Source organism: Cucumis melo, chromosome 3 (genome assembly GCF_025177605.1).
Source record: "Cucumis melo cultivar AY chromosome 3, USDA_Cmelo_AY_1.0, whole genome shotgun sequence".
NCBI classification, from domain to species: domain Eukaryota; kingdom Viridiplantae; phylum Streptophyta; class Magnoliopsida; order Cucurbitales; family Cucurbitaceae; genus Cucumis; species Cucumis melo.
This window is the reverse complement of record NC_066859.1, coordinates 25,759,867-25,771,634: the sequence shown is the minus strand read 5'-3', so window position 1 is coordinate 25,771,634 and position 11,768 is coordinate 25,759,867. Positions and strand designations below refer to the sequence as shown.

General features: G+C 33.9%; 2 protein-coding genes across 3 annotated transcripts; both read left to right on the top strand.

Moving 5' to 3' along the window:
* Positions 1-110: 110 nt before the first annotated feature.
* On the top strand, positions 111-7,043 carry LOC103488434 (transcription factor TGA2-like). 2 transcript variants are annotated; one of them, XM_051082137.1, is made up of 9 exons: positions 111-417; positions 2,454-2,859; positions 3,064-3,138; positions 3,235-3,294; positions 4,139-4,216; positions 4,337-4,388; positions 4,796-5,067; positions 5,626-5,874; positions 6,633-7,043. In XM_051082137.1, the coding sequence occupies exons 2-9, from the start codon at positions 2,791-2,793 to the stop codon at positions 6,777-6,779; spliced, it is 1,002 nt and encodes a 333-aa protein (XP_050938094.1). In that variant the 5' UTR covers positions 111-417; positions 2,454-2,790; the 3' UTR covers positions 6,780-7,043. The 2 variants fall into 2 exon arrangements, with proteins under 2 accessions (XP_050938094.1, XP_050938093.1); XM_051082136.1 differs by having other exon boundaries at positions 2,446-2,859.
* Positions 7,044-10,082: 3,039 nt separating this feature from the next.
* On the top strand, positions 10,083-11,479 carry LOC103488436 (probable carboxylesterase 15). The gene has a single exon (XM_008447176.3). It carries the CDS (start codon positions 10,346-10,348, stop codon positions 11,354-11,356), a length of 1,011 nt encoding a protein of 336 aa, XP_008445398.1. The 5' UTR covers positions 10,083-10,345; the 3' UTR covers positions 11,357-11,479.
* The last annotated feature ends 289 nt before the right edge of the window (positions 11,480-11,768 follow it).

Genomic DNA, 11,768 nt, shown 5'->3' with positions numbered 1-11,768 from the left:
CGAATCAAACAAACACTTAGCGGCAGATTTGATTACTCTGCTCGTTTACTGACAAATAAACTAAACAGGAGGAAACCCAAAATTGGAGACTCTTCGTCAAATTGGCGTCGCACTATTTCTGAATTTCGCCTTTCTGACACCGTCGTCGAATTCGAAGTAAAAAAAAGAAAGATAAAAGGCCTTTCGAAGGCTAAAAGACAACTCACGTCAAAAGGGGTTAATCCTTCAAATATATATACAAAAGAAAAAACAGTAATTGCAGACAATTAGTCCTTGGAAAGTGGAAAACTTTCTCCACAACGGTTCGTCTAGAGATTGGCGTGGCCTTGAACAAACCCCCTCAATACCCTCTTACGATTCATCCACACAAATTTCAGTAAAGACCCAGTTGCATTTTCGTCTTCGTTAGTTACCCAGGTGAGTTTCAGGAAGAAACGAGTAATCATCACCAAGTTTTGAAGTAGGTCTTTAATTCAGTGAGCTACAAATTTTAGCTGATTTTGGCCATTTGGGTGTTTGCCAAACTTACATATACACTGGTTTGTTGTTTTGGGTACCTGGGTTTCCCACAGTGATGAAATTACTTCTATTTGACTCGTGGTGTTTTGGGGAATCGCGGGTGTCACAGCTTTCTTTTGGTTAGTATAGTCACTGAGTTTAATGGGTCGGTGTGAAATTTGGTTCTTTTTGTAGCCCCGTTGACAATTTAGCGGATTCATTATTTTTAATCATTTGGTTTCTTGAGTTTCTTGGGTTCGTTTGATGTGATTACTGGTTGAGAATTCGTTCGTTCTGTAGTTCAATAGTCGTTCCTGGCATCTGCTTATCTTTTTGTTAGTACTGGATTTTGTTGCTGTGGAATCTGAGATTTGAATGCTTGGTGTTTTTGTTTAGATGACTCTGGTATCCCTGTGATGGCTGGAGTAATATTTGGAGTGGATCTGTATTTTTCTTTAGTTGATCTTCTCTTCCCTGTGTGTATGTTATGTCACCGTAGTTCTTTTGGCTCAGTTGTTATTTTATTAGTGAAGGTAAACTATTATGGGCCAATGCAGTTTTGGATGTTCTTCAGGGAATGAGGTTAGAAGATAATTTGAAAGTTGGTGTATGCTAAGCATAGAGATGCCATATTATCCTAGATTGAATTTTTTGGCCTCTTGATGAGTTATTCAGGTTAAATTTTTGTAAAGCTTCTTCATTTTATCTTTTCTTTTTATAATTACTGATAGTTGAAGGGTCTTTTTGCCTGCAATTTTGGAAGGCGGGAGGATTCCTCATATTTTTTGTTTGATAGAGTCTTTCTTATATTGGAACAGTTTTTATATTTTGTGAGGGAAATTTCAAAGCTTATGGTTTTCTTTTAACTTGTTTGAAGTTCAATTTTTATGTTTAGTGCTCTTTTATATACGAAGGATACTGCAACTTTGGTCTAACGTTTTTTTTTTTTTTTTGGGTATTTCAAACCTGACCTGGTATTTTACATTTCTCTTGTGATTTTAAGTTCCTCAACTTCCCAAAAATTCTTAGGAACCGCTTCTTCTTCAATTTTTGTCCCATCCTCATGGACAAAGTTAGCTCAACTATAGGTCCAATTGACTGATGTAGACCAGCTTAATCGGAGAGATGGCAGAAACTATCCCAACATTAGATTCCAAAATCTGAATGCTGAGAGTGACATTGTAGGCGCACTTATGCTTATGTTTTCCTTGCCTTGGTTAATGTTTTCTTTTTCTTTTTTCAATTGTTTAAATGGAGTTGACCCATTTGAGCAACATAAGTTTTATACAATATGTTAGTGATATATAATTAAATTTGCCTTCGATCACGAGCTTAAGCTTTTGTGTGAATTGGTGGTTTAATATGGTATAAGCCCCTGCATTGTCATTTCCTTCCCAATTAAAATTAATTTTTACTTGTTGGACCTTTCCAATATTTCAAACCCACAAATGAGGGGGAGTGTTGGTGATATATAATTAAATTTGCCTTTAACTACCAGTTTAAGCTTTTGGGTGAATTGGTGGTTTAATACAATACTTATTTTTTATAAAGCATTTTGTTGACTCCTGTCATGTTCCCCATTAGTGCATTTGTTTCATATTGTCTTTATGGAGTGGACCTATTTGAGGTACACGGGTTTATACAACCTATGTTATATTTAAGCATTCTGTGGCCACATGACATATTTCAACTATGAAAAAAAGATTCAAAGGAAATGAAGGTGATAATCTCCCCTAAGTAGTTTACGCAAAGGTTTTTCGAATAAAGAGAATTATATTCACGGTATAATCACGTAAACCAGTATGGGTCTATGCCTCAAAGCACGAAAGCAATCCTTTAAAATTTAAAAAAGACACCTCTCCCCCCAAAGATTCTTCAAAAGATGCCATTGGGGATCAAATAAGATTGGATGGATAAATTCGTAAATTGATCAGTTGTTACTCTTAGTTGCACAGGAAGACTGTTGATCCACTCTTCTCGCATTTCTGATCTGGGACATGTGAGAAATCAAGTGGTCATCCTTTAGAGGAAGCTATTCAAGCAAGTGGTTCTTCATCCGTTCATGGGGATTTGTTTAGTGTAAGCTTCTCTTGATATCTAGCGTTACTTAGTGAACTGGGATTAGAACTATTGTGTTTTGAATTCTTTATAAAAAATTTCGTCATCCTTATTTCTTTATTCTTTATACAATCAATTATTTCTAGAAACCTAATGAATTATACCACGCCAGGAAGAGTGCAATCAAATTAACTACATATTGATTGGTAATATATAAACAAGAAAAGGGCTTCCATGGCTACTGAGGGAAGTCCCAGGACTGATATCTCAACAGATGGGGACACAGATGAAAAAAGCCGGAGGGTAATGTACTGCTTCACATTTACCTCGCCCAGCCCCTTCATACTTACTCCCCAGTGTATTTTTTTGTTTATATAATATTTTAATTGTCAGGCTTTCAATATAGAATTCCTTTTATGAGATGCAAGCCTGGATAATTATTGTTCTCTTGTTGATGACAATTTGATTGTTGTCGATTCCGTAATCTAAATTCCTTTTATTTTGCAGCCTGATAGAGGCCAACTTGCTCTTACTATGGCTTCTGATTCTAGTGACAGATCAAAGGATAAGACTGATCAGAAGGTTGTAATCTTTGGATAGCTTTTTCTAATTAATTATTGAGTTCGTCAAAATATGTATAGATGATATTTCACTAACCAATGCAATAATCACCTGCAGACTCTTCGGCGGCTAGCACAAAATCGTGAGGCTGCAAGGAAAAGCCGTTTGAGGAAAAAGGTATGACTTAAAATTTTTACTTCATTTCGTTATCGTAGTTTTTCTTAAAATTTATGACTTCAACTAAGAAAAAATGAAAAAACACAAGGGTTAAAAAGACCAAGCCCACAAAAACCCCACTAAAGAAAGGGTTTCTAATTAAGTAAGATGTCACCTAGAAAATAATTACAAAATCTTTGAAATCGAGGTCCAAAGAGAAACATGGAACCTCATCAAGGACCAAACATCACTATGGTCCCTCTTTTAGACCTTTAAACACTGTTGTAGTTCAGTAACTTAGTTCAGTTGGATAATACATTTACATCTTCGCGATATTTGTTTAACATTTGGATTTGATTTTATTCCTTCGAAGTGGGTGCTAATTGGCTAATGGCATTCCGATATTTTATGCTAGTTTTACTTTCTCTTTTCTCAGGTATACAAATATCAATCAACAGCTTAGTGTAGTCCTTATCCATCCCATAACTTTTGTTACTTTTCTCCTTGTAGCTTGCTTTCACCAAAATGCTTATAAACTTAGGTGTAAGCAACTGGATAAATTTTTAAATATTGACATGGTTTGGTACGGATACATTGCGAACAAAACCCTAATGAATCAATGATAAGGGCCACCTTGTTGATAGAATTTTTTTCTTCTTTGAGATGAAAAGGAGGATTCTGTTGGTAGATGTTCTGTGATGTGGAGTAGGTTCATTGAATGACATGGATTTCTTTGGGATCTGTGAACCTTTGTTTTTAAAGTTCTGTCCATCTTGCATCAACGTATACATGGTTTCCTTCTAATTTGGTTGCATGTATCCCCTGTTTATTATGAATTTCCCTATTGAGTTGCATCCACCTGCAGGCATACGTTCAACAACTAGAAAGCAGTCGATTAAAGTTGACACAACTTGAGCAGGAGCTTCAGCGAGCACGACAGCAGGTTATATTTTTTATCAAATGAACATCACGATATTCTCATCATCTGTTTTGTATTGATCACTCTCTTCGGGTTACTGCACTTGTATTTCACCATGCTCATCTTTGTCATATCTCTTCATAGGGAATTTTCATATCAAGCTCGGGTGACCAGACCCATTCAATGAGTGGAAATGGTATTCCATCTCACATTCCTAATATTTGTCTCTCCTCTCTGTTTAGTTAACTTTAAAAATTTATTTTAGAAGGTTCTAATTCTGTAGATGTCAGCTTCTGTTTTGTCAAGATCTGCCTTCAATTTGAAGTGTAAAAACTACATTAAACCAATTAGCTCAAGGTTTTCTTCAATTCACTGCCTGTCACATCCAGAAATGTTTGGTTGTGATGGTCGTCAATGAAGATGAGAAAAGAGGGAAGAAGGGAGAACGATAAAGCCTTGTTTCTTATAAAAAGAAATGCATGTTCAAGAATTTATACCCATTATCTGTTTAAAGAATAGAATAAGTATTTGTGATTTTTCCCTAATCTGGTCCTCTTCTTTGCTGCAACATGAACAGATGCCTTCTTTACTATCTTTTTGCAGGGGCCATGGCATTTGATGTAGAATATGCCCGATGGCTTGAAGATCACAACCGTCAATTGAACGAATTGAGATCGGCTGTTAACTCACATGCAAGTGACCCGGAATTGCGTATTGTTGTCGATGGCATCTTGGTTCATTATGATGAGCTCTTTAGGCTCAAGGGAAATGCAGCAAAAGCTGACGTTTTCCACTTATTATCAGGCATGTGGAAAACACCTGCAGAAAGATGTTTTCTTTGGCTTGGGGGTTTTCGTTCATCCGAGCTCTTAAAGGTAACTAATGCTTTCTCTCTCCATATAAAGAGCAAAATATGTGCTAGACTTATCCATTTTCAATGCTTTCTTTTGGTGTAAAGTTTTTCTTTCCCTCTGTGATCACTGTTATCTTTTCTGGTCGCAAATTGGAAACACCTTTTGTACTCCCTTTGAATAGGGCCCTTATGTATTCTTTTGGATTACTTCATCCATTAATGAACTCGTTTCTAAGCAAAAAACTGGGACGGTGGTGGCAAAATATGCTAATGTGGACCGTCGTGGTTGGAGAAATGGATTTCTAAGCCTATCTTACAAGAAAGCAATGGAAGGATTTATGGATATGGTTATGTTATAATGTCGTTTCAACTATTAAAATCAATATTAGAAAGATATACTGTGCCTTTCATTCAATTCTGGTTATTTTATGACTCTCCTTGAGAATGATAATGTTATTTATGTTTCGTGTTCTTCATCTGAGCATTTTTCTATTTTCTTCATGCTTTTAAAAGCTATTATGGCTCTTCCCATTAAGACATTAACATTATACTCCGAACAAATGGAATGATCACGTTGCAGCTTCTTGTAAATCAACTGGAGCCTCTAACAGAGCAGCAGTTGGTGGGAATCACAAACTTGCAGCAATCATCACAGCAGGCAGAAGATGCATTATCACAAGGGATGGAGGCCTTGCAACAGTCCCTGGCAGAGACATTATCGAGTGGAGCTCTTGGTTCCTCTGGTTCGTCAGGGAATGTCGCAAACTACATGGGTCAAATGGCCATGGCCATGGGTAAACTAGGGACCCTCGAGGGCTTTATACGCCAAGTAAGCCTTTCAACAATATATATATATATTTTATATGTATGTGTACTTTTTTCTTGCTTTCCATTTTGGTAATGTTCCCTTTCCCTACTTTCTTGAAATTGCCCCACTGAATCTAGAGTAAGAGCCATTGTTTCGTATTAACAAATAGATAACTTGTTTGTGTTACCAATCTGCTAGTGGATAAAACACTAATTTATGTTCCAAAGGTTGATTGATGGTTCAATTTCACACTTCTGCATATTGTTGAGCTCAAAAAAACTTGTTTGTGACCCTTGATTTGTTTGATCTTAATGGATCAATTTCGAAATGACTTGATTTTGGAAAATATACCTTTTTGATTCTTAGGTTATGGGTCTAGTTTCCATTTAGTCCCTAGGTTTCAACATCAAGGTTAAAAGTGTAAAATTTGAAATCTAGGGACCAAATTGAAACAAAACTCAAACTTTAGAGGTAAAATATAACATTTTGAAATTTGAGGATTAAATTGAAATCAAACTCAAACCTTAGGGCCTAAAAGTGTAATATTTTGAAGTCTAGGGATCAAACAAAATTTAGATCCAAAATCTAGTGGCCAAAAAGGTATTTTTTTCCTATTTATTTGTCTCATTTGTTGTTCTGTACAACGGTAGTAATAAAACAATCTACTGTTGACCTAAAATGGCAATTTTCATATGAAATTTAACAATGTTACAGTTCTATTGAAATGACTATTTTTCCCCCTTCCTGCTTGACATTATACTTGTGTTCTCAAATTCCAGGCCGACAATCTACGACAACAGACACTTCAACAAATGCACCGAATATTGACAACTCGTCAGTCTGCTCGTGCACTTCTCGCCATACACGACTACTTCTCCAGACTACGTGCTCTTAGTTCGCTCTGGCTTGCTCGTCCCAGAGAGTAAAAGAACTTCTCTGTTTAGTTTAACCAAAAGCTAGTTTTGGTGACACTGCAGAGACATCAAAGGAGCAGTTAAGGTAACACCCATTTTGTATCAATTCATTGGCAATGCCTGCCTTTCTTCTTGGAACTGAGCTCTGTCACAAAAAATAATTTGTTTGTAATTTGGTGTTTTAGGTGTTCTTGTTACATCTGTATAAATATTGATACAAACTAACTCAAACTTCCATTGTTTCTCAAGTAAATTAATAATAGTTCTATAAAACCAGCCTAATGAACTATGTGACAACTTTCTATTCGGATACTCAAGTGGCCTTTGAATCTTACCAAATCATCGTGACCACACCTTTTTATCGTGTGTTTTTTCTGTTAGGTTACGTCTTATCATTTATTGTCTTCTCTCATTTTTCTCCATGAAAATTTGTTTATATTTTTTAATTATCATTGTTAAAAGTTTATAATAATAAATAAGGCAGGTTGAAAAAAGCTCCTCCACTCAGTAAAGGAATCAATGGATGAGTCATGTTATGAACACATTTAGTTAGGTACATTTCTCTATTCTTTTCATTTTAGGATGATTTAATTCCTGTACTTTTTACATATATTTAATCATCAAATCTTTATTATTAAAAACATTGTCATAATTGGAAAAGGTAAATAACCAAATCACCCTCAGTTTTGGAGTGTGGTTTGTGGGTTGTGATCTGTTAGGGAGAAAAATGTTTATTCTCGACCACCAAACTTTCTTATAACAAGAAACTCTCTCCATTTGAGATAGTCTGGTTACCATAGACTCGCTACTATTTGATTAACAAGATACTAATGTAAGAGTAAATGGTATAATGCTATTTTGTTCCTAATTAATAAGTGAAAAATCTACACATTTTCAAGTGCATTATTGAGGGAAGAGTTAGGCCCACAAGAATGAATACAAGCCTCAAGAACTTCACAAATTTGTGGCTTCCATTATCAGCCATCAACACCCAAATTTTTCTTTCTTTTTCGATTTCTCAGGGAAAAAAAAACGTGTTTCTCAAAATACCCATTCTTATTTAAACACTTCTATATAAACTTTCTAAAATAGCTTTAGAAATATTTTAAAAATAGATTCTAAAATTATTTCTAAAGCTACGGTGTTCGTAAAACACTTGAATTTTTTTAAAATTAAGTACTTGAAAAATTAAATTGAATATATCTGGTTTCAATAACCCTAAACAATAAAGAATACCAAACATTTATAATAAGGAATACCAAACATTTATATTTAGGTATTGAATGTTTGATTGGAGATCACACCCACCATAAGGAACGTTTCAAAGTGTTTTAAATGACAATTAAAGAAAAAACTATTTATAAATATAACATAGTCTATTAACAACAAAAGAGATAAACAATAATAAACATTTATTAGTATCTATCAACATTAATGTCTCTATTCGTGATATCTTATTATACTTATAAATATTTTAATTCATTTTGTGAGATTTAAGAACAAGTTTGAGTTAGCTTTCGTAATCAAACACTTCCCGATTGAATGATAAAAGATTGAAATGAAAACATGCTTTTTGACTGTTGACCCATTTATTTCTAAAAAAATGTGAATAATTTCCAAAGAATTTCCTACTAATATACCGGAAATTGTGAGGGTCTTTCCACCCCCTTTTATTTTTCCTTTTCCGAAATATTCATTTGAATTGCAATTATAAATTTATAAATATTTGACTCTTTTTTTAAGAAAAAAGAAAACTATAACTATGTGTTTAACAAATTTGGTTCTTTTAAAATATTAAAGACTTATTTGCAAAGACTTAGGTCAACAAATTTGTGATTCTAGAAGATTTTAGAATGACATAGGAATTCAATAGACATGTAAACCACAGCAGGTATAAATTTAAACATCGAATTTTTATAAATTTATCAAATTAAATCTCACGTTTATATAAATATATTAATTTAAACCTTCAACTTTTATACATTTATAAAAAATATAGTGAATAGTTTAAATTGATATGATCATGTAAGTTCTTGGTTTAAATTGAAATACTTTGTAAAAATTCAATCTTTAAATTTATATAACTATTAATTCGAAATTTAAATTGATATAAATCATATAGTTTAGGGTATAAATTGATATTTTTTCAATTGAATATTAAGTCACACCTACCTCCAAATAGACTTGAATTCCCTTTTTAATTCAAACTATTCGAAATTATTTTTGTTTTCATGGAGAGATGATCAACATATGAAATAAGTGCGTTCTAATCAATCTAAAAATTAATAATTTTTTTCTATAGACACACAAAGATAATTTATATTTTCTTAAATTATCTATCAAATCAAATGATTTAAAAATATTTAAATAACTTTTCTAAATGAAAAATCCTACAAATATTTAATTAAATAACTTAACTGAAAAATATCTCTATTAAAATAAATGGTTTGAATTTTCTTTTGATTTAATTGTATGAGAAATAGCATCCTGAAAAGATAAACAATAATGGTACTATATTGATAAATTAATACTTGACCAAAAGTGTAGTTGGTTTAGTAAATTAGTCTACAGAATTCTGGTCTTATTAAACTAATTAATACATGACCACATATTTTAATGATATATATAAGGCTAAGAAGCACAGGAAAATAAAATGGTTAGGTAGATGTGTACCCGATTAAAACAAATCATCCAAACTAATTTTAATTGACTTTCTAAATAAATTAGAAAACATATATAATATTCGAATCATATAATATTTATCAAAATAAGCAAATTAAATAAGACACGAACAATTATTAATGTTAAGGTACAGCTTAATATAAAATTAAAATTTTAGTCTATTAATATCTAATTTTTTGTCATATAAAAAAAATACACTACATTACTAACATATTAATTTGTATCTAATCGATATTACTAAACATTTCTTTTAAGAAATTACTTAGCCATTGGTCGTTCAATTAGAAACAAAAATATTTTTTTTTGTCCAACCTATTTTATGACATTTTTAGATGTTAAGAGACGAGGAGTGATTTATAATATGTTTGCTTCATTTTGTGGTTAAATATTTGCCAATTAGAAGTATTATCATAATATTGAAATTAGGAAAATCCTAATCTAATATTAGGACCGAACATAGAGTGAGATACTCCTCTCGTTTTCAAAGGCTAATAGTCCTAAGAGTTCATGTACAGATTAGACATTTGTAAGGGACTTGTAGTCATAGTTCTCTGAATGTAATTCTTTGTTTAGAATGTAACTTAAAAGCGTGAAATATTTAGAAATTTAAAGAATTAAAATTGGTAACAAAGTTGTAAAGAGTTGTGACGTAAGATGAAGTGGCGTCAATGAGGACAAGAATATTGTAAAGTTACGTTGATTTTCCGACGAACTAACCTCAAAATTTCATCTCTAATTTTCTATTACTTCCCTTTGGTTCAATTCCAATTCTCAGTTTTTATATAAACCCATTAATTCTTCCTAATTTCTCTCCATCATATCTTCTTCTTCTTCTCAATTTCTTCTCCATAATTCCACCGTTTTTTTAATACTCTGTTTTCCTTCACACAGTTCCGATGACCAAAGGAAAAAGCTTAGTTCTCGATGTTTCCGGTTGGCTCAGACTCTACGACGATGGTTCCGTCGATCGGACCTGGACTGGACCGCCAGAGGTCAAGTTTGTCGCCGAGTCTGTTCCGCCTCACGATGAATTCATCGATGGAGTCGCCGTTCGTGACTTGGTGATTGATCAGAACTCTGGTCTTCGTGTTCGGATCTATTTACCGGAGGTGAAATGCGGCGGCGAAGTAAAGAAACTTCCGGTTGTCGTTCATTTTCACGGCGGTGGATTTTGTATTAGCGAAGCGGATTGGTTTATGTATTATCATACTTACACTAACCTTGCGAAATCCGCCGAAGCAATTTGTGTCTCTGTTTATCTCCGTCGAGCACCGGAGCACCGTCTTCCAGCGCAGATCGAGGACGGCTTCTCCGCTCTCAAGTGGCTTCAATCGGTGGCTCTCGGTAACGAAATCGAACCTTGGATCGTCGAAAAAGCAGATTTCAACCGCGTTTTCCTCATAGGAGATAGCTCTGGTGGAAACCTTGTTCACTCTGTCGCTGCCCGAGCCGGAGAAACCGATCTCGCTCCGTTGAAATTAGCCGGTGGAATTCCAATTCATCCCGGTTTTGTTCGAGCAAAACGAAGCAAATCAGAGATCGAGAATCCACAATCGCCGTTCTTGACTCTGGATATGGTAGACAAATTTCTGAACCTCGCATTACCGGTTGGGAGTTCAAAGGATCATCCGATCACATGTCCGATGGGAAGCGCGGCACCGCCTCTTGAAAACCTAAATCTGCCGCCGTTTTTACTGTGCATTGCGGAGAAGGATTTGGTGATCGACACTGAAATGGAGTATTATGAAGCGATGAAGGCGGCGAATAAAGAAGTGGAGATTCTAATGAGTAAAGAAATGGGACATAGCTTTTACTTGAACAAGATTGCGTTGAAGTTAGACCCTGAAACAGCTGCCGAATCGGACCGCCTCTTTGCCGGAATTGCTCGATTTATTAAGCAACATTAGATGCGTTTTCCGGTGATGATTGTTATGAAGTTTCCGGTGAATAATAGGTAGTTCTTGTCAACAACGTGGCCGTGGGAAATTTAATTCCTATGTTATAATAAACTTTTTTTCTTTTCTTCGAAAGTTTTTATTCCAAAGTTACACTTTGATTGATTGAAAAATTAAAGGTTAAAATAACACAAACTCTACTTTATTCCTTTTACCTTAAATTTACTCCCTTCCTATGACTAAATTTATTAAAATTGGTCCAAATATTATAATAATTTTCCTTCAAATAATATATTTTTAAAATTTAAAGTCAAAATATGACAATGAAAAAATCTAAAATAAACTACTCGTAGCAACTAAATTTAAGATTTCATTAAAATTTCACGAACTAAAATTGAATATTTGAACGTAAAATTGAACATAT